The sequence below is a fragment of the Bos grunniens genome, chromosome 22 (assembly GCF_055505025.1).
Source record: "Bos grunniens cultivar Pamir isolate PY7600 chromosome 22, Bosgru_T2T1.0, whole genome shotgun sequence".
NCBI classification, from domain to species: Eukaryota; Metazoa; Chordata; class Mammalia; order Artiodactyla; family Bovidae; genus Bos; species Bos grunniens.
In genome coordinates this window covers 23,458,864-23,485,884 of record NC_141186.1, presented here as the reverse complement: position 1 = coordinate 23,485,884, position 27,021 = coordinate 23,458,864, and the positions used below count along the sequence as shown (strand labels likewise).

At 42.4% G+C, this 27,021-nt stretch overlaps 1 protein-coding gene across 10 annotated transcripts in view; it reads left to right on the top strand.

The window, feature by feature from the left end:
• The window catches only part of TRNT1 (tRNA nucleotidyl transferase 1), a 97,495-nt gene that overhangs the window by 54,116 nt on the left and 16,358 nt on the right, over nt 1–27,021 (top strand). For 2 of the 10 annotated variants that reach the window (XM_086366656.1, XM_086366657.1), the window contains 2 exons: nt 21,095–21,268; nt 26,521–26,714. In XM_086366656.1, the coding sequence (XP_086222782.1) occupies nt 21,121–21,268; nt 26,521–26,714 (342 nt within the window). In that variant the 5' untranslated portion in view covers nt 21,095–21,120. Of the gene's footprint in view, nt 1–19,982; nt 20,676–21,094; nt 21,269–26,520; nt 26,715–27,021 lie in introns of those variants that run through there. The other 8 variants (XM_086366655.1, XM_086366650.1, XM_086366653.1 and 5 more) reach the window with 8 other exon arrangements.

Sequence of the window (27,021 nt, the reverse complement as noted above, 5' to 3'; positions counted from 1 at the left end):
TTAAACTTTTATGAGAACAAAATGGGTGAATGGCTTTTTATTCAAACAGGTACTTTTTGTTGTTTAAAAGAAAGAACACATACTTGAAACAGAACGTGTTCTTTTAAACAAATTACTCAAAAACAAAAAAGTAAAAATATGAGGGACAGGTTTGAGTAAGATAATCACTACCACCCCAAAGTTGCAGAATATTAAAATTTTGTCATAATTATCTGACTTTGTCTAAATATTGCTTCAGATATCTCCCCAAGGAGGTCGAGTCTGCTGTCATTATAAATTCATATCTTTATGTGAATTCTTAGTCTCCCTTCTCTGTTCTAATATAAAATGCAAATGCTCCTGGGAGCTGTGATCTGTTTAGGAAGGCTTTTGCTAAAAGGTCCTGGCAGGGGAAATAACAGAACTGTGATCTGAAGGGCGTCATGGTGCCATTTAATAGTTCTGCCTCCGTTAAACCTTGTGTTTTTACTTGAAATCAAACCACCTGCCTAAAATCCAGGAAAGGAAAAAAAAAAGTGGGGGGGGGAATATATTCAACATTGAGGTCCATGCCACTAACGTCACATGTTGGCCAGTCAGTTGTTTTGTAACATAACAATCCCTGGGTTTCCTGCATCTTCCCATCCCCCAGTCACTAAAGCACGCATGTGGGGTTGCAGTAGGCTGTGATACATGGTGCCCTGAAGATGTCCGCAGATGTTCCCAGAGCCCATCGGTGCACCACCTTACATGGCGGGTAAGAATAGGGTGAGGGTATTTGATAGGAAGCTGATCCTGGGCCATCCAGGGGCCAGTGTCATCACAGGGCTTTCGTAAGGTGGCAGGAGCAGAGAGGGGAAAGACTGCATTATGTTGGTGTGCTGTAAAGATGGAGGGAGGGCACCACTAGCAGTTGGAATGTCTCCAGAAGGAATTTAGCCCTGTGCACCCGTGTTATACTTCCAACCTCTAGAACCATGAGGTAATAAATTTATGCATCAGGCCCTTCCTGCCATTCTCCATGTTGCTGCAAGACGCATCACGTGAAAACACAAATGGGGCTATAAAAAGCCCTATGGAGAAAACCCCTAATTTCTTTGTATTACCTTCTAAAAGAAATCCAAATGTCATCCTGTCAGGTCCCAGCCTTATGCTGGACCTGGTCCCTGTCTGTTTTCCCAGGTTTATCAGAAGACAGTGGTGGTTTCAAGGTCAGATGTCTGGGTTCGCATTCTGCTTCTGCCACTTACCACCTGTGTGACCTTGGCCAAATTAACCTCTCTGTGCTTCACTGTCCTCATTAGCAGTTTGTAAAGGTTGATATATTAATACAATGCCTAACACTGTCCTAAGCACAATATAAATCATTAGATGAACTTATTATTGTGAGTATTCACAAATGTCATTGGCTCATAAAGGGAAAGGGAAGTCGCTCAGTCGTGCCCGACTCTTAGCGACCCCATGGAGTACAGCCCACCAGGCTCCTCCATCCATGGGATTTTCCAGGCATGAGTACCGGAGTGAGGTGCCATTGCCTTCTCCATTGGAACCAGTTGGGATTGGCCAATTCCTTTGTCAGGTGAAAATCTCTGCAGCGGAGTCAGGGGACTACATTGGGTGGTGTCGCTGTTCGTGACGATGGTGCTGAACTCTAGGCGTGGCCAGAGCTTTCCTTTGCATGACAACTTCCGGTAGGGCGGGGTCAGGTTCGCTCTCCAAAAAGTGGATCCATTTGCCATCATTTCCTAGCTTCTGGTTGTTGCCAGTGATCCTTAGCATGCTTTGGCTCATAGCAGCATCAGTCCAGTCTCTTAGCTTCATCATTATATGGCCTTCTTCCCTGTGTGTGTCTGCATGCCTCTAAATCTCTTAACACCTCGCTGTTCACTGCAGCATCCCCAGCCGGCTCACAGATAGGATGAGTCATTGGCTCATCAGTTCAGTTCAATTTAGTCGCTCAGTCGTGTCCGACTCTTTGCGACCCCATGAATCGCAGCAGGCCAGGCCTCCCTGTCCATCACCAACTCCCGGAGTTCACTCAGACTCACGTCCATCGAGTCAGTGATGCCATCCAGCCATCTCATCCTCTGTCGTCCCCTTCTCCTCCTGCCCCCAGTCCCTCCCAGCATCAGAATCTTTTCCAGTGAGTCAGTTCTTCGCATGAGGTGGCCAAAGAACTGGAGTTTCAGCTTTAGCATCATTCCTTCCAAAGAAATCCCAGGGCTGATCTCTTCAGAATGGACTGGTTGGATCTCCTTGCCGTCCAAGGGACTCTCAAGAATCTTCTCCAACACCACAGTTCAAAAGCATCAATTCTTCGGCGCTCAGCCTTCTTCACAGTCCAACTCTCACATCCATACATGACCACAGGAAAAACCATAGCCTTGACTAGACGAACCTTTGTTGGCAAAGTAATGTCTCTGCTTTTGAATATGCTATCTAGGTTGGTCATAACTTTCCTTCCAAGGAGTAAGCGTCTCTTAATTTCATGGCTGCAGTCACCATCTGCAGTGATTTTGGAGCCCAAAAAAACAAAGTCTGACACTATTTCCACTGTTTCCCCATCTGTTTCCCATGAAGTGATGGGACCGGATGCCATGATCTTCGTTTTCTGACTGTTGAGCTTTAAGCCAACTTTTTCACTCTCCACTTTCACTTTCATCAAGAGGCTTTTGAGTTCCTCTTCACTTTCTGCCATAAGGGTGGTGTCATCTGCATATCTGAGGTTATTGATATTTCTCCCGGCAATCTTGATTCCAGCTTGTGTTTCTTCCAGCCCAGCGTTTCTCATGATGTACTCTGCATACAAGTTAAATAAGCAGGGTGACAATATACAGCCTTGACGTACTCCTTTTCCTATTTGGAACCAGTCTGTTGTTCCATGTCCAGTTCTAACTGTTGCTTCCTGACCTGCATACAGATTTCTCAAGAGGCAGGTCAGGTGGTCTGGTATTCCCATCTCTTGAAGAATTTTCCACAGTTTATTGTGATCCACACAGTCAAAGGCTTTGGCATAGTCAATAAAGCATAAAATAGATGTTTTTCTGGAACTCTCTTGCTTTTTCCATGATCCAGCGGATGTTGGCAATTTGGTCTCTGGTTCCTCTGCCTTTTCTAAAACCAGCTTGAACATCAGGAAGTTCACGGTTCACATATAGCTGAAGCCTGGCTTGGAGAATTGTGAGCATTACTTTACTAGCATGATAGAAGACACTAAACAAAAATTTGGTTGGATGGATGGATGAATGAATGAAAGAAAATAGTATTACGTTCATGACTGCTATTTGTTGTTGTTCAGTTGCTCATTTGTGTCCAAGTCTGCCACCCCATGGACTGCAGCATGTCAGGCTTCGCTGTCCTTCACCATCTCCTGGAGCTTGCTCAAACTCATATCCATTGAGTTGATGATGCTATCCAACCATCTGTTTCTCTGTCATCCTGCCTTGGATTTTGGAGCCCAAAAAAACAAAGTCTGACACTATTTCCACTGTTTCCCCATCTATTTGCCATGAAGTGATGGAACTGGATGCCATGATCTTTGTTTTTTGACTGTTGAGTTTTAAACCAGCTTTTTCAGTCTCCTCTTTCACCTTCCAAGAGATTCTTTAGTTCCTCTTCACTTTCTGCCATAAGGAATGTGTCATCTGCATATCTCAGGTTATTGATATTTCTCCCTGCAATCTTGATTGCAGCTTGAGCTTCATCCAGTCCAGCATTTCTCATGATGTACTCTGCATATAAGTTAAATAAGCAGGGTGACAATATACAGCCTTGACATACTCCTTTCCCAACAAATTCTTTTGTTTTTCCTATGATCCAGTGGATATTGGCAATTTGATCTCTGCCTTTTTGAAATCCAGCTTGAACATCTGGAAATTCTTGGTTCACATACTGCTGAAGCCTAGCTTGGAGACTCTTGAGCATTACTTGGCTAGCATGTGAGATGAGTGCAATTGTGCGGTAGTTTGAGCATTCTTTGGCATTGCCTTTCTTTGGGATTGGAATGAGTACTGACCTTTTCCAGTCCTGTGGCCAACTGCTGAGTTTTCCAAATTTGCTGAGTGCAGCACTTTAACAACATCATCTTTCAGGATTTGAAATAACTCAGTTGGAATTCCATCACGTGCTATACATACTCAATTGCTTCTTTCTCTACTTTGCAGAAATGAATCTCTAGTTTCAGAAGAACACAATCATAACTTAGATGAGTGAAGAGACAGCTACACACTTGGGAGCCAAATTTTGGCACTGAAATATATAAACTGGATCAAAGATGTGATTTCTTGTGAAGAAAGATGGAAGCTGTCCACTTTTGAGGGAATCTTTAACAACACTAAACTTATAGTCTAACCAGCATTAGTGAGTTTTCAGACAAGAATTGCTAATTGTTAAGACCTAATGTTGGTACATATGATAATTACTGATACATATTTGTTCTTATCTCATATTCTTAACATTTACTTTTAATAATATGTTGCCTACTCATGGATGTGGTGCTTTTATAAATATGATAGAAACCTGCCCTCCTCTAACAATACTCTCTGTTCATAATATTTGCTTTCGGTTATATTGCGGTTTCTCTGGTGGCTCAGTGGTAAAGAATCCATTGCAGTACAGGCAGTATGGGAGATGTGAGTTTGATCACTGGGTCGGGAGGATCCCTTGGAGAAGGAAATGGCAACCCATTCCAGTATTCTTTCTTGTAAAATCTTATGCAGAGAGGAGCCTGGCAGGCTGCAGTCCATAGGGTCGCAAAGAGTAGGACACGACTGAGCACACACAAACACGACTGCGCGATATACTACACAAAGAGAAAATTTCCTACCGGTTGCAGTATGGTAAATGTCAGTTCCTTGGCAGCTGAAGTTTGACGTCTCTTAGGACCAGCTTATATTACGAGATAGTAGCAAACATACTGTGTGGAAGAGGAAGGAATTCTGTAGGCCTGTGGTCATCTTCACTGTACCAAGGAGGGGCATTTCATGTATAAAGTTCTTCCCCTTCTAGTTTTAGCCTCAAAGTTCTTTCTTCTACCTTTACATGTAAATGCTTTAATAATTGAATTCGTTTGACTAAGCATTACTTGAGAGTCTTTTAAAATATATACTTAAAAAACTTCATGGTCTAGCTGTTTTTTGCTAATTTGTGGGAAGAGAATATTTTGGTTGAGTTTATTAAGGTATAACTTACATACAGTTTACCCTTTTTAGTGTACTGTTCTGAGTTTTGACAAAGACATAGTCATGAGATTGCCATCATTATCAAGACACAGAACCCTTCCGTAACCTGCCCTCCCAGATTCTCTCCTGCTCCTTTGTAGTAACTCCCTCCCTCCATCTCCAGTCAACAGCTGACCTGTTTTCTGTCTCAATAGTTTTCTATCCTGTTTTATTTTATTTTATTTTTTATTATTTTTTTAGTTTTATTTTATTTTTAAACTTTACATAATTGTATTAGTTTTGCCAAATATCAAAATGAATCCACCACAGGTAAACATGTGTTCCCCATCCTGAACCCTCCTCCCTCCTCCCTCCCCATACCAGCCCTCTGGGTCGTCCCAGTGCTCTAGCCCCAAGCATCCAGTATCGTGCAGCATCTCGTTTCATACATGATATTTTACATGTTTCAATGCCATTCTCCCAAATCTTTTCACCCTCTCCCTCTCCCACAGAGTCCACAAGACTGTTCTATACACCAGTGTCTCTTTTGCTGTCTCGTACACCGGGTTATAGTTACCATCTTTCTAAATTCCATATATATGCGTTAGTATACTGTATTGGTGTTTTTCCTTCTGGCTTACTTCACTCTGTATAATAGGCTCCAGTTTCATCCACCTCATTAGAATTGATTCAAATGTATTCTTTTTAATGGCTGAGTAATACTCCATTGTGTATATGTACCACTGCTTTCTTATCCATTCATCTGCTGATGGACATCTAGGTTGCTTCCATGTCCTGGCTATTATAAACAGTGCTGCGATGAACATTGGGGTACACGTGTCTCTTTCCCTTCTGGTTTCCTCAGTGTGTATGCCCAGCAGTGGGATTGCTGGATCATAAGGCAGTTCTATTTCCAGTTTTTTAAGGAATCTCCACACTGTTCTCCATAGTGGCTATACTAGTTTGCATTCCCACCAACAGTGTAAGAGGGTTCCCTTTTCTCCACACCCTCTCCAGCATTTATTGCTTGTAGACTTTTGGATCGCAGCCATTCTGACTGGTGTGAAATGGTACCTCATAGTGGTTTTGATTTGCATTTCTCTGATAATAAGTGATGTTGAGCATCTTTTCATGTGTTTGTTAGCCATCTGTATGTCTTCTTTGAAGAAATGTCTATTTAGTTCTTTGGCCCATTTTTTGATTGGGTCATTTATTTTTCTGGAGTTGACCTGCAGGAGTTGCTTGTATATTTTTGAGATTAGTTGTTTGTCAGTTGCTTCATTTGCTATTATTTTCCCCCATTCTGAAGGCTGCCTTTTCACCTTGCTAATAGTTTCCTTTGATGTGCAGAAGCTTTTAAGGTTAATTAGGTCCCATTTGTTTATTTTTGCTTTTATTTCCAATATTCTGGGAGGTGGGTCATAGAGGATCCTGCTGTGATGTATGTCAGAGAGTGTTTTGCCTATGTTCTCCTCTAGGAGTTTTATAGTTTCTGGTCTTACATTGAGATCTTTAATCCATTTTGAGTTTATTTTTGTGTATGGTGTTAGAAAGTGGTCTAGTTTCATTCTTTTACAAGTGGTTGACCAGATTTCCCAGCACCACTTGTTAAAGAGATTGTCTTTAATCCATTGTATATTCTTGCCTCCTTTGTCAAAGATAAGGTGTCCATATGTGCGTGGATTTATCTCTGGGCTTTCTATTTTGTTCCATTGATCTGTATTTCTGTCTTTGTGCCAGTACCATACTGTCTTGATAACTGTGGCTTTGTAGTAGAGCCTGAAGTCAGGTAGGTTGATTCCCCCAGTTCCATTCTTCTTTCTCAAGGTAGCTTTGGCTATTCGAGGTTTTTTGTATTTCCATACAAATTGTGAAATTATTTGTTCTAGCTCTGTGAAGAATACTGTTGGTAGCTTGATAGGGATTGCATTGAATCTATAAATTACTTTGGGTAGTATACTCATTTTCACTATATTGATTCTTCCAATCCATGAACATGGTATATTTCTCCATCTATTAGTGTCCTCTTTGATTTCTTTCACCAGTGTTTTATAGTTTTCTATATATAGGTCTTTAGTTTCTTTAGGTAGATATATTCCTAAGTATTTTATTCTTTTCATTGCAATGGTGAATGGAATTGTTTCCTTAATTTCTCTTTCTGTTTTCTCATTATTAGTGTATAGGAATGCAAGGGGTTTCTGTGTGTTGATTTTATATCCTGCAGCTTTACTATCTATCCTGTTTTAGTTCTTCTGTTTATTTTTTTTAATTGGAGTATAGTTGAGTTAGTTTTATTTTCATTTTTACTTTGCAGTGAAGTGAATCAGTTATACATACACATATATTCACTCTTCTTAAGATTCTGTTCCTAACAGATTATTAAAGAGTATTCAGTAGAGTTCCCCGTGCTATACGTAGGTTCCTATTAGTTATCTGTTTTAAATACAATACTGTATATATGTTCATCCCAATTTCCCAGTTTATCCCAGCCCCTTTTTCCCTTGGTAACTTTAAGTTTGTTATCTACATCTGTGACTCAATTTCTGCTTTGTAAATAGGTTCATTTGTACCATTTTTGTTTTACATTTCTCATATAAGTGATATCATATGATATTTTTCTCTCTGTGTCTGACTTACTTTACTCAGTATTACAATCTCTAGGTCCATCTATGTGCTGCATATGGCATTATTTCATTCCTTTTTATGGATGAATAGTATTCTATTGTATATACACGTACCACATCTTCATTATCCATTCCTCCATCAATGGACATTTAGATTGCTTCCATGTCTTCGCTATTGTAAATAGTGCCGCAGTGAATATTGGGGTGCATATATCCTTTTGAACTGTGGTTTTCTCTGGACTTATACCCAGGAGTGGGATTGCTGGATCAAACGGTAATTCTGTTTTTTGTTTTTTAAGGAACCTCTAATGGCACCCCACTCCAGTGCTTTTGCCTGGAAAATCCCATGGACGGAGGAGCCTGGTAGGCTGCAATCCATGGGGTCGCTGGAGTCGGACATGACTGAGCAACTTCACTTTTACTTTTCACTTTCATGCATTGGAGAAGGAAATGTCAACCCACTCCAGTGTTCTTGCCTGGAGAATCCCAGGGACGGGGAAGCCTGGTGGGCTGCCGTCTATGAGGTCTCACAGAGTCGGACACAACTGAAGCGACTTAGCAGCAGCAGCAGCAGCATACTATTCACCATAGTGGCCGAACCAACTTACTAATACATTCCCACCAACAGTGTAGGAGGGCTCCCTTTTCTCTACATCCTCTCCAGCATTTATTGTTTGTAGATGTTTTTGATGGTGGCCATTCTGACCAGTGTGAGGTGGCACCTCATTGTACTATTCATTTGCATTTCTCTAGTAATTAGTGATCGGAGAAGGCAATGGCACCCCACTCCAGTACTTTTGCCTAGAAAATCCCATGGACGGAGGAGCCTGGTGGGCTGCAGTCCATGGGGTCGATAGAGTCAGACATGACTGAGCGACTTTACTTTGACTTCTCACTTTCATGCATTGGAGAAGAAAATGGCAGCCCACTCCAGTGTTCTTGCCTGGAGAATCCCAGGGACGGGAAGCTTGGTGGGCTGCCGTCTATGGGGTCGCACACAGTCAGACACGACTGAAGAGACTTAGCAGCAGCAGTAATTAGTGATACTGAGCTCCCTTTCTTGTGCCTCTTGGCTGTCTGTCTGTAGGTCTTTTTTGGAGAAGGATCTAGTAAGATCTTCCACCCATTTGATTTGATTTTTTGTTGTTGTTGTTCTTTGATCTTGAGCTGTGTGAATTGTTTGTATATTTTGTAGACTAGTCTCTTGTCTCTTTCATTTGCAAATATTTTCTCTCATTCTGTGGGGTTTTTTTTTTTTGTTGTTGTTGTTTGTGGGTTTTTTTTTGATGGTTTCCTTTGCTGTACAAAAGCGTTTGAGTTTAATTAGGTCTCATTTGTTTACTTTTGTTTTTATTTTCGTTACTCTAGGAGATGGATCAAAAGAGATATTGCTGCTGTTTATGTCAAGGAGTGTTTTTCCTATGTTTTCCTCTAAGTTTTATAGTATCTGGTCTTATGTTTAGGTCTTTAGTGCATTTAAAGTTTATTTTTGAGTAGTGGTGTTAGGGAGTGTTCTAATCTCATTAATTTACATGTAGCTGTTCAGTGTTCCCAGCACCAGTTATTAAATAGATTTATCTTTTCTCCATTGTATATCATTGCCTTCTTTGTCATAGATTAGGTCACTATACATATGTGGATTTATCTCTTGACTTTATATCCTTTCTCCATTGATCTGTATTCCTGCTTTTGTGCCGGTACCATACTGTTTTGTAGTATAGGCTGAAGTCATAGAGCTTGATTCCTCCAGTTCTGTTTTTATTTTTCAAGATGGTCTTGGCTATTTGGAGTCTTTTGTGTCTGTAACTATACTTTTGCTTCCTCCAGGGAGTCCCATAAGTAGAACCATTCTATATATAGCCTCCTGAGTCTGGCTTTCTTGACGGGAGGTTTTGACATATTGTTTGGATCAGCAGTTAATTCTTTTATATTGCTGAGTAATATTTCTTTGTATGGACAGACCACAGTTTACGAATCCATTTGTTTTTTAAGTAAAGTTGACTTATTTCCAGACTTGAAGGATTATCAGTAAAGCTACTGTAACAATCCACATACATTTTTTTTTAAGCATGAACATAAGTTTTTTCTTCTCTCGAGTAAATATCTAGGACTAGGATTTCTGGTTTGTATGGTGGATATATACAGAACTTGATCAGAACCCAGGAAGTTGTGTTCCAGAGTGGCCGCCCCAGTTTGTGTTTTCAGCAGCAGCGTGTGAGAGTTCCAGCTGGTCTGCATGCTCACCTGTACTTGATATTACTGTTTTTGTTTTTTTAATTAAAATGTTCCCTAGGAATGTAATGACATCTCATTGTGGTTTTGCTTTGCATTTTCCTAATGTCTGTTCATGTTCAATTCGTTTACATATGCTTGGTTGCCAGCCATATAGCTTCTATCATTCCATTTATTTCTGCATTATACTGTGTGTGTTTGCATATACTTTAGCTACTATTATATTTGAGTTTATTTTATTATATAAATTAAAATCTATAACTATGTGCTTCTGTATAAAAATGCAAATAATTGTTATATATTAACCTAGAATCCTAAGACCTTGTCAGATTCACTTACTGGTTCTAATAGTTTCGTCAGTTCCTAAGGTATCTGTGTGAACTACTATGTGATCGGAACAGTTTTGCTTCCTTCTCAAATACTACAACTGTTTAATGTTTTAAATTAATTTGTATTGGAGTATAGTTGCTTTATAATGTTGTGTTAGTTTCTGCTGTATAGCGAAGTGAATCAGTTGTATGTATACATGTATCCCCTCTTTTTTTAAATTTCCTTTCAGTTTAAGTCACTACAGAGCATTGAGTAGAGTTCCCTGAGCTAAACAAAAGGTTCTCATTCGTTACCTATTTTATACATAGTATCAGTACTGTATATTTGTCAATCCCAGTCTTCCCCTTCATCCCAAACCCTCCCAGCTTGGTGTCCATACATTTGTTCTCTAAGTCCTTGTCTCTCTCCCTCTGCTTTGCAAATAAGATTATCTATACTGTTACCCCAGATTCCACACGTTTGCATTACTATATGATATTTGTTTTCTTCTTTCTGACTTATTTCACTGTGTATGACAGTCTCCAGGTTCATTCAGATCTCTGCAAACGACCCAGTTTTATTCCTTTTTATGGCTGAGGAATATTCCACAGTGGTCTTTCCTGGTGGTTCAGTGGTAAAGAATCTGCCTGCCAGTGCAGGAGGCATAGGTTTGATCCCTGGCTCAGGAAGATCCTCTGAAGAAGGAAATGGCAACCCACTCCAGTATTCTTGCCTGGGAAATCCCATGGACAGAGGAGCCTGGTGAGCTACAGTCCATGGGATCTGAAAAGAATCAGACACAACTTAGTGACTTAACAACAATAATATTCCATTGGACATATGTACCGCATCTTTTTGAGCAAACTCTAGGAGATATGAAGGACTGGGAAGCCTGGTGTGCTGCAGTTCATGGGGCTGCGTGGACTGTCAACAGCAAGAGTCAGACACAACGTAGTGACTGAACACCAGCAACCACCACATCTTTATTTATTCCTCTGGCTATTCGTGGGACACTAAGGTTGCGTCCATGCCCTGGCTGTTGGTAATAGTGCTCCATGAACATTGGGCTTCATGTGTCTTTTGGAATTATGGTTTTCTCTCAGAGTATGTCCAGTAGTGAAATTGCTAGGTCATATCATAGTTCTATTTTTAGTGTTTCAAGAGACTTCTATACTGTTCTCCATCAGTTCAGTTCAGGCGCTCAGTCATGTCTGACTCTGTGACCCCATGGACTGCATCACGCCAGGCCTCCCTGTCCATCACCAAATCCCAGAGTTTACTCAAACTCTTGTCCATTGAGTTGGTGATGCCATCCAACCATCTCATCCTCTGTCGTCCCCTTCTCCTCCTGCCTTCAGTCTTTCCCAGCATCAGGGTCTTTTCAAATGAGTCAGTTCTTCGCATCAGGTGGCCAAAACATTGGAGTTTCAGCTTCAGCATCAGTCCTTCCAATGAATATTCAGGACGGATTTCCTTTAGGATGGACTGGTTGGATCTCCTTGCAGTCCAAGGGACTCTCAAGAATCTTCTCTGTTCGCCATAGTCATTATATCAGTTTGCATTTCCACTGTCAGTACAAGAGGGTTCCCTTTTCTCCACACCCTCTCCAGTATTTATTGTTTGTAGATTTCTGAATAATGACAATTCTGATTTGTGTAAGGTGGTACCTCACTGTAGTTTTGATTTGCATTTCTCTAGTAATTAGTGATGTAGAACATCTTTTCTTATGTTTTTTGGCCATTTGCATGTCTTCATTTGAGAAACGTCTACTTATGTCTTCCACCTATTTTTTTGATTGAGTTGTCTACATAGAGCTGCATTCACTGTTTGTATATTTTGGAGATTAATCCTTTGTCAGTTGCTTCATTTGCACATATTTCTCTCATTCTGAGGGTTGCTGTTTCATCTTTTTTATGGTTTCCTTTGCTGTGCAAAAGCTTTTAAGTTTCATTAGGTCCTATCTGTTTATTTTTGTTTTTATTTTCATTACTCTAGAAGGTGGCTCAAAAAAGAATCTTGCTGTGACTTATATCATAGAATGTTGTGTCTATGATTTCCTCTTAAGAGTTTATGATTTTCTCTTAAGAGTTTCATAGTGTCTGGCCTTGTGTTCAAGTCTTTAATCCACTTTGAGTTCACTTTTGTGTACAGTGTGAGGGAGTATTCTAATTTCTTTTGTTTACCATGTAGCTGTCCATTTTTCTCAGTACCACTTATTGAAGAGATGGTCTTTTCCCAATTGTATATTCTTGCCTCCTTTGTTATAGATTAGGTGACCATATGTGTATGGGTGTATCTCAGGGCTTTCTATCATATCTTTTACTTCTTTTCCTTGCCTTATGTTAAGAGTTTGAACTGTGGTAAAATTTTGAAAAGAAATACTGAGAATGGGCATTCTTTTTGCTGATGTTAGCAGCAAAGTGGCCAATATTTTATCATTAAGTATGGTATTACCTGTATATTTTTCATAGATGCTCTTTGCCAGATTGTAGAAGTTGTCCTACTAATTTTCAGAGTTTTTAATCATGAATATATGTTGAATTTCTAGTGCTTTTGATGCTGAAAATCCAGCCTCTGTGCCCCAGTGCTGAATGGGATGTTGAAGACAAGAGTTTTGGGTGAAGGAGAAAAGAATAGCTTCATTGCTTTGCCAGGCAAAGGGGGACACAGCAGTGTCATAACTTCAAAACCAAATGTCTCAACCCAGAAGGATTTTGTGAGGAGTTTTATGTAGCAAAGGTGAAGATGCTGGTAAGGATCTGGGTGTGTGCAGGGCCAGCACTCCTTCAATCTGGGCTTCAGCTGATCTTTTTTTTTTTTTTTTTTTAATAAATATAATCGCTTTATAGTATTGTGTTAGTTTCTGCCCTTCAGTGAAGTGAATCAATCATATGCATGTATATCTCCTTTGTCAGGCTTCCTTGGTAGCTCAGCTGGTAAAGGATCCACCTGCAATGCAGGAGACTCCAGTTCTAGTCTTGGGTTGGGAAGCTCCCCTGGAGAAGGGATAGGCTACCTACTCCAGAATTCTTGGACTTCCCTGGTGGCTCAGATGGTAAAGAATCCACCTGCAATGTGGGAGACCTGGGTTCTATCACTGGGTTGGGAAGATACCCTAGAGGAGGGCATGGAAACCAGTCCAGTATTCTTTCCTGGAGAATCCCCATGGACAGAGGGGCCTGGCGGGCTTTAGTACATGGGGTTGCAAAGAGTCGAACATGACTGAGTGACAAAACACAGCACAGCATCCCCTCTTTCCTGGAGCTCCCACCCACTACCATCCCACCCCTAGGTCTTCACAGAGCGTGAAACTGAGGTCTCTCTGCTATACTACAGCTTCCCACTAGCTACCTATTTTATACATGTAGTGTATATTGGTCAATCCCAATCTCCCCCTAATTTGTCACCCTCACCCCATGTCTGTAGGTCCATTCTTTAAGTCTGTGTCTCTATTCCTGCCTTAGAAATAGGTTCATCTATACAATTTCTCTGATTCCACATGCATGCATTAATATGCAGTATTTGTTTTTCTCCTTCTGACTTTACTTCACTCTGTGTGACAGACTCCATCCAGGTCCACCCATGTTTCTACGAATGACCCTGTTCCGTTCCTTCTCGTGGCTGAGTAGTATTCCATTGTGTGTATGTATCTTCCTTGCCCACTCGTCTGCTGTTAGACATTTAGGTTGTTTCCACATCCTGGCTTTTGTGCACAGTGCACCAGGGAGCATTGGGGTGCATGTGTCCTGGATATATGTCCAGTAGGGGATTGGTGGGTCATATGGTTTAGTTTTTTAAGGAGCCTTGATCTGCCTCTTGAGAAATTTGTATGCAGGTCAGGAAGCAACAGTTAGAACTGGACATGGAACAACAGACTGGTTCCAAATAGGAAAAGGAGTTTGTCAAGGCTGTACATTGTCACCCTGTTTATTTAACTTCTATGCAGAGTACATCATGAGAAACGCTGGGCTGGAAGAAACACAAGCTGGAATCAAGATTGCCAGGAGAAATATCAATCACCTCAGATATGCAGATGACACCACCCTTATGGCAGAAAGTGAAGAGGAACTCAAAAGCCTCTTGATGAAAGTGAAAGTGGAGAGTGAAAAAGTTGGCTTAAAGCTCAACAGTCAGAAAACGAAAATCATGGCATCCGGTCCCACCACTTCATGGGAAATGGATGGGGAAACAGTGGAAACAGTGTCAGACTTTATTTTTCTGGGCTCGAAAATCACTGCAGATGGTGACTGCAGCCATGAAATTAAAAGATGCTTACTCCTTGGAAGGAAAGTTATGACCAACCTAGATAGCATATTCAAAAGCAGAGACATTACTTTGCCAACAAAGGTCCGTCTAGTCAAGGCTATGGTTTTTCCTGTGGTCATGTATGGATGTGAGAGTTGGACTGTGAAGAAGGCTGAGCGCCGAAGAATTGATGCTTTTGAATTGTGGTGCTGGAGAAGACTCTTGAGAGTCCCTTAGACTGCAAGGAGATCCAACCAGTCCATTCTGAAGGAGATCAGCCCTGGGATTTCTTTGGAAGGAATGATGCTAAAGCTGAAACTCCAATACTTTGGCCATCTCATGCGAAGAGTTGACTCATGGGAAAAGACCCTGATGCTGGGAGGGATTGGGGCAAGAGGAGAAGGGGACGACAGAGGATGAGATTGCTGGATGGCATCACTGACTTGATGGACATGAGTCTGAGTGAACTCCGGAAGTTGGTGATGGACAGGGAGGCCTGGCCTGCTGCGATTCATGGTGTCACAAAAAGTTGGACACGACTGAGCGACTGATCTGATCATACTGTTCACCACAGTAGCTGTATCAGTTTATAGTTCCACCAACAGTGCAAGAAGGTTCCTCCATACCCTCTGCAGCATGTATTATTTATAGATTTTTTGAAATTACTATCTTTTAAAAATATTTATTTGTATTTTGACTGTGCTGCATCCTCTGCTTTCGGCAGGTTTTCTCTAGCTGTGGCAGTGTGGGCCACTCTTGGTTGCAGTGTGCACGCTTCTTACTGTGGTGGCTTCTCTTGGTGCAGAGCATGGGGTCAAGGCACTTGGGCTTCAGTAGTTGTGACTCACAGGCACTAGAGCTCAGGCTCAGTAGTCGTGTGAATAGGCTTAGTTGCTCCAAGGCACATGGAATCTTCCCGGAACAAAGATTGAACCCATGTCCCGTGCATTGTGAGTTGGAGTCTTAACCGCTGTACTACCAAGGAGGTCCTGTCTATAGATTTTTTACTGATGGCCATTCTGATTGGTGTGAGGTGATACCTCATTGTAGTTTTTATTTTCATTTCTGTAATGACGTTGAGCATCTTTTCATGTGCCTTTTCACCATCTGTACATCTTCATTGGAGAGGTGTCTACTTAGGTGTCCCAAACATTTTTTGATTGGGTTGTTTGTTTTTTTAATACTGAGCTGCATGAGCTGTTTATATACTTTGGAGATTATTCCTTTGCCTAGTGCTTTGTTTGCAAATACTTTTTCCCATTCTGAGGGTTGTCTTCTTATTTACGATTTCCTTTACTTCAACTTTTAGGTTTAATTAGGTCCCATTTTTATTTTCAGTGCTCTAGTTGGTGGATCAAAAAAGATGTTGTGATTTAGATCAAAGTGTGTTTTCTCTATATTTTTCTCTAAGTTTTATAGTGCTTTACATTTATGTCTTTAATCCATTTTGAATTTATTTTTGTGAATTTTGCCACCAGAACACACTGGTCATAGCAAACACCCTCTTCCAACAACACAAGAGACAACTCTGTACTATCTGATGGACATCACCAGATAGTCAATACCAAAGTCAGATTGATTATATTCTTTGCAGCCAAAGTTGGAGAAGCTCTATACAGTCAGCAAAAACAAGACCTGGAGCCAACTGTGGCTTAGATTATGATCTCCTTACTAAAAGATTCAGGCTTAAATTGAAGAAAGTAGGGAAAACCACTAGAGCATTCAGGTATGATCTACATCAAATCCCTTATGATTATACATCAGAAGGAAAGTCCAATGCTGTAAAGAACAGTATTGCACAGGAACCTGAAATGTTAGGTCCATGAATCAAGGTAAATTGGACGTTGTCACACAGGAGATGGCAAGAGTGAACGTCAACATTCTAGGAATCAGTGAACTATAATGGACCGGAATGGGCAAATTTAATTCAGATGACCACTATATCTACTACTGTGGGCAAGAATCTCTTAGAAGAAATGGAGTAGCCTTCATAGTCAACAGAAGAGTTCAAAATGCAGTACTTAGATACAATCTCAAAAACGACAGACTGATCTCTGTTCGTTTCCAAGGCAAACCATCCAGTATCACAGTAATCCAAGTCTATGACCCAACCACTAATGCTGAAGAAGCTGAAGTTGAACGGTTCTATGAAGACCTACAAGACCTTCTAGAACTAACACCAAAAAAGATGGCCTTTTCATCATAGGGGACTAGAATGCAAAAGTAGGAAGTCAAGAGATACTTGGAGTAACTGGCAAGTTTGGGCTTGGAGTACAAGATGAAGCAGGGCAAAGGCTAACAGAGTTTTGCCAAGAGAGTGCCCTGGTCATAGGAAACACCCTCTTCGAACAACATAAGAGATGACTCTACACATGGACATCACCAGTTGGTCAATACAAGATTATATTCTTTGAAGCCAAAGATAGAGAAGCTCTATACAGTCAGCAAAAACAAGACTGGGAGCTGACTATGGCTCAGATCATGAACTCCTTATTACAAAATTCAGACTTAAATTCAAGAAGGTAGGGAAAACCACTAGGCCATTCAGGTATGACCTAAATCAAATCCCTTATGATTATACAATGGAAGTGACAAATAGATTCAGGGGATTAGATCTGATATACAGAGTGCCTGAAGAACTATCGACAGAGGTTCCTGACATTGTACAGGATGTGGTGATAAAACCATTCCCAAGAAAAAAGAAATGCAAAAAGGCAAAGTAGTTGAGGAGGCCTTACAGATAGCTGAGAAAAGAAGAGAAGCAAAAAGCAAAGGAGAAAAGGAAAGATCCATCCATCTGAATGCAGAGTTCCAAAGAATAGCAAGGAGAGATAAAGCCTTTCTAAGTGATCAATGCAAAGAAATAGAGGAAAACAAGAGAATGAGAAAGACTAGAGATCAAGATTGCTGGGAGAAATATCAAGCTCAAATATGCAAATGATAACACACTATTGGCAGAAAGCAAAGAGGAACTAAAGAGTCTCTTGGTGAGAGTGAATGAGGGGAGTGAAAAGCTGGCTTAAAACTCAGCCTTCAAAAAACAAAGATTACAGCATCCAGTCCCATCCCTTCATGGGAAATAAATGGGGGGAAAGTGGAAACAGAGACATTTTATTTTCTTGGGCTCCAAAATCTCTGCAGACAGTGACTGCAGCCATGAAATTTAAAGATGCTTACTCCTTGGAAGGAAAGCTATGACAAACCTAGACATCATATTAAAAAGCAGAGACATCACTTTGCCAACAAAGGTCCTTATAGTCAAAGCTATGGTTTTTCCAGTAGTCATGTACAGATGTGAGAGTTGGACCATACGGAAGGCTGAGGGTCAAAGAATTGATGATTTTGAATTGTGTTCTGGGGAAGACTCTTGAGAATCCCTTGAATATCAGGGATATCAAACCAGTCAATCCTAAAGGAAATCAGCCCTAAATATTCATTGGAAGGACTGGTACTGAAGCTGAAACTCCAATATTTTGGCCACCTGTTGTGAAGAGCTGACTCATTGGAAAAGGCCCTAATACTGGGAAAGACTGAAGGCAGGAGAAGAAGGGAGCAACAGGATTAGATGGTTGGATTGCATCACCAACTCAATGGACATGAGCTTGAGCAAACTCTGGGAGATAGTGAAGGACAGGGAAACCTGGTTTGCTGCAGTTTATGGGGTCATGAAGAATTGGATACAACTAAGAGACTGAACAACAGCATAGTGTTAGATATTGTTCTTATTTCATTCTTTTATATGTCACTGTCCAGCTTTTCCAGCACCTCTTATTGAAGTCTTTCTTGTCTCTATTGCATATCCTTTCCTCCTTTGTCATATGTGAATTGCCCATAGATGGGTGGGTTTATCTGTAGGCTTTCTATCCTGTACCATTGGTCTATATTTCTGGTTTTATGGTAGTACCATACTTTCTTGATTACTGTGGCTTTGTTGTATATTTTGAAGTTGGGAGCCTGATTCCTCCAGCTCTGTTTTTCTTTCTCAAGATTGCACTGGCTGTTTAGGATTCACATGTTCTCCTCAAGAGCTTCTCTGGTACTTTAGTCTACAATAAAGAATGTTAATATCTTTAATTTGTTGGGGGTTTTATTTCTGTAAAAGAGCGCAAAGATACTGTTATTTGTATCCCTTGACTTGGAACCAGGACCCTGTCCGAGGCTACACTTCTGTGTCTTGCCTGCTCCTCACTTGCCTCTGCATCCCCTCCCTTACCTGACTGACAACTGTTTGAAAGGTTTCTGTGTCCAGGAGCCCCACAGGGTCCAGCTCTGTTTCACTTATTGTGCAACTAGATAGATCATAGTTGTTTTTTTTTTTTTTTTTATCAGCCTGTAATATGATAAGTAACACTGATTGTTTTTTAAATGTTGAATCCACCTTGCATTACTGAATAAACCCAACATTATCCAACCTGGATTCAATTTGCTAATACTAGAGATACTTGTTTTTGTGTTCATATGGACATTAATATGTAAATTCTTTTTTGGTAGTATCTATTTGAAGTTTGTTATCAGTGTATTCTGGCCTCAGATGAAAGGAAGACCTTTCCCTCTATTTGCTGAGCAAAAACTGTGCAAATTTGGTGTCATTTCTTTCTCAAGTGGTTGATAAATTTGACCACTGAAACCATCTGTGTCTGGAATTATCTTTGTAAGAAGTTTGTTGAACTAAACTCCATTTCTTTAATAGCAAAGGGCTATTCAGATGTTAAAGTGTCATCCAAGGTCAATTTTGGTAAGTTGTATTTTTCAAAGGATTTGTCTATTTCATCTACAATATCAAATTGTTTGCCACACCAATTAGTGTATAGAATAGTGACGTGAGTCAAGTGCCAACCAGGGAGCAGGCAAGAATAACAAGTAAACAGTTACTGAGCCCTTCCCCTTTACGAGGGGATAACATGACATTTAAGCCTGGCAGTTCCCTGGCATAGGTTCTATTGATAGTCTCATTTTACAAAGGAAGTCGGTGTCACTTGTCCCGGGTCACACGGGTATGCAGTACAGATGAGTGTCTAACAACCCCAGGGCCAGAGAAAGGTGCTGCTGCTGCTGCTGCTGCTAAGTCGCTTCAGTCGTGTCCGACCCTGTGCGATCCCATGGACTGCAGCCTACCAGGCTTCTCCGTCCGTGGGATTCTCCAGGCAAGAACATTGGAGTGGGTTGCCACTTCCTCTCCAAGAGAAAGGTGCGGTGAGGTATAATTAAAATAAATGTACAGCCACTGGTCCCTAGGGTCCCCCCAGGAGCAAAGCCTGGCTGTGCAGGACTGGGAAGAACTCAGGAACCTTGCTGAAGGTAGGGTACGCTGCAGGCTGCGAAGTGGGAGAGACGGGGAGAGCTTGGTAAAGTACCGCCCACTCCCTTCCGTGACTTCCCATTTGCGGTCAGCCGGCGCGCATTGGTGACGTCACGGCGCCTGCTGCCCGGAAGTGCACGCGACGGCGACGGAGCCGTGGGGACGGTGAGAAGGCGTGCGGGGGACGTGCGGTTGCGCGCTGCTGGGGGGCGAGCGGCAGCGATGGCAGGACCCTGGGACTGTCCCACGGGCTTGGTCTTGGGGAAGGCGGGTGCCGGGGCGGTGAGAGGCCTCTTCCGCCCTCGGGAATAGAGCCCACTGTCGAGGTCGTGGGACCGCGTTTCTGCTACATCTCACTGACTGCGGGCTGATTCATCGGGCTTCCCCTGGGCGCTTTCCCTTCCTTGCGGCCGGGCCTTTGGCCTCCCTTTTAGGTCCAGCACCTGCTGTGGGGGACAGGCCACACAGTTTCAGTGCCTGGGTTCCCACTGGGTTTTCTGTGTTGAAGCGTGGAAGGAAGTGCAGTGTTTTTCCTCCCCAGTTCTTTGGATAAGGAGAACTCGCCCCCTGGCGGGAAACGCCGCTCTTTGAAACCTGCTTTTCCAAGAAAAGGAATGGTTCTTCTCTGGGGTTTCTTTCGGTTTGTTTGCGATCTGTTGCTGCCTCCCAGAGGCCCACCCTACATGAAAAACGGAGCGTGATGATGATGGACGACAGATGGCAGAGTGTGAATGGGTGGGATTCAGGAGACTTGATGGGATAGGCGGATGATGAATGAAGAAGAAGCGGGCAGCAAGGACAGATGATAGGAAAACATCTTGTTTTCCAGTGAGTAGGACATATCCCGGGGTCATGAGTCTCAGGTGTGTGTGAGCAAGTATGCTGATGTACACACGACTGTGAATTATTCTGGAGAAGAGCAAGTGTCCCTGCAAGTGTTTGAGTTACATTTTCTGGAACCACTGTTCGTGGCAGCCTTGTACCTCAGGCTTTAACTGAGACCGGTCTCCCAGGAGAGCATCCCGACAGTAGAATGCGGTATTAACATAGTAGCAAGTGCTTCAGGAGGGCAAAACCGGGTAACTGCAGGGGTAGACCCAGTTGTAATTCTCCCTCACGTTGTCAGTTTTTTCCGTTTTTCACATGATCAGGAGACGACTGTGTCTCTGTTGATAAAATCACTGCGCATCCCCTCATTGTCCTGCGCTTGTAAATTTCATCGTGGTGTGTGCATGCTTGTCTTGTAGATGCGAGGTGGTGACTTTCTCCCCAGATGCTGAGGTGCCTGGATCCCTGGCGCAGGCAGTTACTGAGCTGCAGCTGGAGTAGACTGTGCCTTCTGAAGCACTCTATGTTTACAATGAAGTTGCAGTCTCCAGAATTCCAGTCACTTTTCACAGAAGGATTGAAGAGTCTGACAGGTGAGAAGTCGGATGCCTCCTCTTGCTTTGGAAGTTTGTATAAATGGAGAGGCAGAGAGGTAATGTTTTTAAGCCAACATTCGTAGTTTTTTTTGTGAATGTTGAGCTAGTGAAAGCAGGGTTTACTATGAATAATCCAAAACTATAGCCAAGTCATGAGAAGAGGCAAATAATGATTGCAGTAAAAAGCATGGCTTTTTTGTGTTACCCCCACGTACTTTATATGCATCACAGAATTAGGCCTACTGACTTAAGGATTAGATACTTTTTCTCTTGTTATATTGTTGAGGAAGCATAGGCTTAGGAATGTGAAATTCCTTGGCACCATTTTTATAACTAATAACTGAAGAGCTTGGATTTGAACTTTTGCAGTCTGATTTGAGAACCCAGCTTATCACCACTAAGCTATATTTCTGGCCCAGGTATCAGTGCTTTCCGAGAGAACCAGAGGCAGAAGTAAGTGGGAGTCATCTCCATTTGTGCATATACAACCCTTATCTGGAAGGGACACAGGAAATGGCTTTAGCTACGTGCCTGGTCACAGGCGCTTCGTGTTGCTTGCCGCAGTTCTCAACTCAGTATCAACTATCGCTGTTGATACTGAGTGCACACAGTGCACACAGTTGCACTGCAGAATTTATGGTCTCCTAGTCATGTGTTTATAAATACAATGGGTTGTTCAGTGGCTCAGTCATGCCCAACTCTCTGGGACCCTATGAACTGCAGTACGCCAGACTTCCCTGTCCTTCACTATCTCCTGGAGTCTGGCCAGACTCGTGTCCATTGAGTCAGTGATGCCATCCAACCATCTCCTCCTCTGTTGTCCCCTTCTTCGGCCCACAATCTTTCCGAGCATCAGGGTCTTTTCCAGTGAGTCAACTCTTCACATCAGGTGGCCAAACTATTGGAGCTTCAGTTTCAGCATCAGTGCTTCCAGTGAATATTCAGGGTTGATCTCCTTCAGCGTTGGCTGGTTTCATCTCGTTGTTGTCCCAGGGACTCAAGAGTCTGCTCCAGCAGCACAGTTCAAAAGCATCAATTCTTAGGGACTCTGCCTTCTTCATAGTCGAACTCTCACATCCGTACATGACTACTGGAAAAACCATAGCTTTAACTAGATGGACCTTTGTCATCAAAGTGATGTCTCTGCTTTTTAATACACTGTTTAGGTTTGTTGTAGCTTTTCTTCCAGGGAGCAGGTGTCTTAATTTCATGGCTAAAGTCACCGTCAGTGATTTGGGAAGTATATTAAGGTGTATATATGTAGAAACATGACCTTACATGTTGGTTTGTCCTTTAGATTCACCTGAGAGGCTTTTATAGCTTACGGATGCTAGGGTCCCACTCCTGCCCTACTGACTGGAATCTCTGAGGAGTATGGGCATTTGTAAATTTCTATAAAAACTGTTCCATTAATTCTGATGCCCAGAAGGTGAAGGAACATTGATTTAAAGTGACTGGCCTTTTAGTAGCTGATTTTTTGTTTTAATCCTCATTGGCTGCGCCAGCCTCAGTTGGGGCATGTGGGATCTTCACTGCAGCACACAGGCTCCCTGGTTTTGGCTCATGGGCTCAGGAATTCTGGGGTACGGGCTTAGTTGCTCTGTGACGTGTGGGATCTTAGTTTTTCAACCAGGGATTGTGCCCTTGTATGCTGTATTGCAAAGTGGATTCTTAATCACTTGACCACGGGGGGTGTCCCTGTATTAGCTTATTGACAAAGCTACTTTCCTGTTCTTGAAATAAGGTGACTTTTAGGTATATGTTAGAAGTAAATGGTCCAGAACTACTTGAGTTTTATAGTTTTATAGACCATAGTTTCATATGGTCTTGAAGTAGGGGGCCTAAAGTAGATACTTCACTCTGAATTTTAATTAGAGTGAAAAAGAGAAATGGGTGAAATTAATTTTAATAACTTTTTAGTACATCTCATTTAATTCAGTACATCTAAGATACCGTCATTTTAAAGTCATATTTGTGTACAAATTACGAGTGACATGTTTCCCACTCTTGCTTATAAATCTTTGAAATCTGGCGTTTAGTATAGACCATCTGAATTCAGACTTGCCACATTTCAAGTGCTCAGGAACCACATGTGGCTACTGTGTGTACAGCTCATATCTGTAGGTTCTGACTTACAGTTGAATTTGAGTTTGTTCTTTCTTCATATGTCTCTCCCAGCTCCCACTTTTACTGTCTTCATTGTAAGAGGTTTCTTGGAAGATAGCCGCCAAATGACTGGATGTAGAAAATGCATTTATTTTGGCTGTGCTGGGTCTTCATTGCTGTGTCTTTTTTTTCCCCTCGAGTTGCGGCGAGTGGGGGCTTCTCATTGCAGTTGCTTCTTCTGTTGCAGGGCATGGGCTACGTGGCACGAAGCCTTCAGCACTTGTGGTGTGTGAGCTCAGTAGTTGTGGTTCCTGGGCTCCAGAGCACAGGCTCTGTAGTTGTGGCACACGGGCTTAGTCACTCCACAGCATGTGGGGTCTTCCGGACCAGGGATTGCAGCCACGTCTCCTGCACTGGCAGGTGGAATCTTTACTACTGAGCCGTCAAGGAAGCCCCTTCTGTGTTTCTCTTTTGGAAACAAGACCGTGGATATTGATTACTGTAGGTCCTTGAACAGTTTTTACCAGTTGCGTTTGGCTTCCTAACCCTGACTTCAAGGGCCAAATGTGCTTTACCTTGAGAGGTGAAGTCCTAGCAAGTGAGAAAGCGAAGAGTGCGGTAGAGAGAGGTGGGATTTGGCCCGTGGCCTTGGCCCTGAAAGACCAACCCAGGTTTTCTCGGTTATAGTGGAAGTGGCAAGGATGTAATCTTTTAGTGCAATACCCAGCAGTTAGAAAATCAAATAGTTACTTCTATATGATCTCTGCTAGTTTCTAAAGACTTGAATGTCTTGCTAAAATACAGTGCACTTTGTGAAAACCATGCACAAAAGCAACAAGGGAAAAAAAAAAAAAGATGGCCGTTGTATGGTGCTGCTGTGCAGCTTAATTCTATACCAGTTGTTGAATCATGATAGCTGTTTCGCCAAATGTAAAATTAGTTTTCAGTGTGCAAGAATTTGGAAGGTTTAGGATAGTGTACGATGCTCATATAGAATTTTATGTCAATTTATTTCATGTAATTTGTTTTCCTTTTGCTTAAGGATAGCCATATAATCCTGTTGTTTAGTTGCTAGGTCATGTCTGACTCTTTGTGACCCCATGGACTATATATAGCCCATCAGGCTTCTCTGTCCATGGGATTTTCCAGCCAAAAATGCTAAAGTGGGTTGCCATTTCCTCCTCCAAGGGATCTTCCTGAGCCAGGGATCGAACCCACATCTCCTGCTTTGGCAGGCCAATTCTTTACCACTGCGCCCCCTGGGAAGCCCCTCCTTCATTCTATACATGAGGCTAAAGTTCCAAATGTAATAATTTTTGTGTAAGTTAAATGGTTATTGTTGTTGTACAGTCGCTCAGTCCTGTCTGACTCTTTGCAACCCCATGGACTGCAGCACGCCAGGCTTCCCTGTCCTTCACCATCTCCCGGAGTTTGCTCTAGTTGATATTCATCAAGTCGGTGATGCCATCCAACCATTTCATCCTCTGTTGCCTCCTCCTCCTCCTACCCTCAATCTTGCCCAGGTTCAGGGTCTTCAGTGAGTTGGATCTTTGCATCAGGTGGCCAAAGTATTGGAGCTTCAGCTTCAGCATCAGTCCTTCCAATGAATGTCTCCTTGCTAGCCAAGGGCTCTCAGGAGTTTTGTCTAGCACCAGAGTTCGTGTGACCTGTTCATGGGTCATAAAATCAACTTAGTGGTCATGACCAGTGTTAAAAAATAGAGGAAAAAGAGAGAAGATAAAGAATAGAACAGGTTGGATTGCATGGTACTTATAGTAAGGGTGAGTGCTATTTCATGAAACTCTTGTTTACCCTTCCTGTCTGAGTCTCGTGAAAACTGTGCACTAACAGATGATTTTAGTGTTTTATTTTAAGGAACCATGGACCCCATATTAAGGAATCACTGGGACTTGACTGGAAACGTGGGGCTGGAGGAGTATAAGCAGTCCCTCTGGGAGGGGCTTCCGGAAGTGGTTTCCGTGTGCAAGAGCTTTTAGTCAAGCGGGGAGGTAGAGGGAGCAACCTTGGTTGTTTTGCAGCAGATGATTCTGGGGAGTCTGCAGAGGTGTGGAGCTGGGAGGTTTGGGAAGGACAGGTAGAGGAGGAGGATGGCAGAGCGCAGAGCTTGGCATGGGCTGGAGGGTGACGTCTTGAGTTGTGTTGTGGTGCTGGAGCTCTGATGCACCCTCCTGCCAAGGACCAGTAAGAACACCCCTCAGCAAGTCCAGGCAGAGTGGGGCTTGCTGACCGAGGAGAATCTCGAGGCCTCTGAGAAAAACCATTGTAGAAAGGACTTTTTGTAGGATTTGGGCTTGTATCACATGATTTGGGGGCTTTGCTGTGGATTCGGGTGTCAGGAAGCAGGGGTTAGTCTGATGGTCTTAATAATCCTTACCTGGAAGGTGGGAACACAGCTTGATGATTAAACTGGTACCTAAGGCACAGTCGCGTGTATTAACTGTGAGAGGGTGCTGTCCGGCAGTGTGCGTGTCTCGTCTTCATTCACACATGATTACTAGGTGTCTTGATGCACGCTGGTCACAGAGAGGCCTTGTCTCGTGTGGATGTTCTCTGACGTGATAATGTTCACAGGAGGATACCCAGGCCTCCCTCGTGTGTGAGTCCAGCACGTAGCAGCAGCTCGGCTTGGGTGGCTTCAAGAGAAAACACACCGAGGATGTGCAGGAACACTTCACCTTTCTAGAGTATTCCCTGTACTTTTTGGTAGTAATTCAGATTTACATTGATAACCTTGAGGCATTTAGATATTCTGAATTAACCTAAGGAGAATTCTGCAAGTTCCCTGCTTCTCATGATTGTTGAAGGCGTTCTGCTGCAGGCAGGTCCCTTCATTGCTGTGGGCTTTGTTTTCACAGTTTGTATTTTTTTTTTAATTTACTTATTTTTAATTGGAGGATAGTTGCTTTACAATGTTGTATTGGTTTCTCCCATACCACAGTGTAAATCAGCCAAGAGTATACCATGGCTCCCACCTCCCACCCCAACCCACCCCTGCTCTCCCAGTTTTATATAAAAAGACTGAGTTCAGTTATCTCTGCTGTGCCAAATAGATGGAAGAACTTGTGCTTCTGTGATTCTTGACAGAAACCCACTGAAATAAAAAACGTTCCTTTTTGTCTCAGAATTATTTGTCAGGGAAAATCATGAGTTGCGAATCGCGGGAGGAGCCGTGAGGGATCTGCTGAGTGGGGTGAAGCCGCAAGATGTGGACTTTGCCACCACGGCCACCCCAGCCCAGATGAAGGAGCTGTTCCAGTCGGTCGGCATCCGCATGATCAACAACAAAGGAGAGAAGCACGGGACCATCACTGCCAGGGTGAGTGAAGGGTCTGGCAGGAGCGGCGTTGCCTGTTTTGAAAACTTAAAAAAATTTATAGATGATTTCTAGTGTTTAAAAACTTAATAGCAAAGAAGCCTCATTAAAAAAAGAAGTCTCCTCTGCCTCCTGTGAAACCCTGCACCCTCCTTTGTTGCCCCCCCTTTCAGCTAATATTCATGGTCGGTACCTTTTCCCTCTGCGTTTCTAAAACAGACCTTTCTGATGCTTCAGTGTTTGGTTTTCGTTTTAAATTTCCATCTTCAGATGTTGTTTATTGACTTCCTGCAAGGCAGGCGACTTGGCT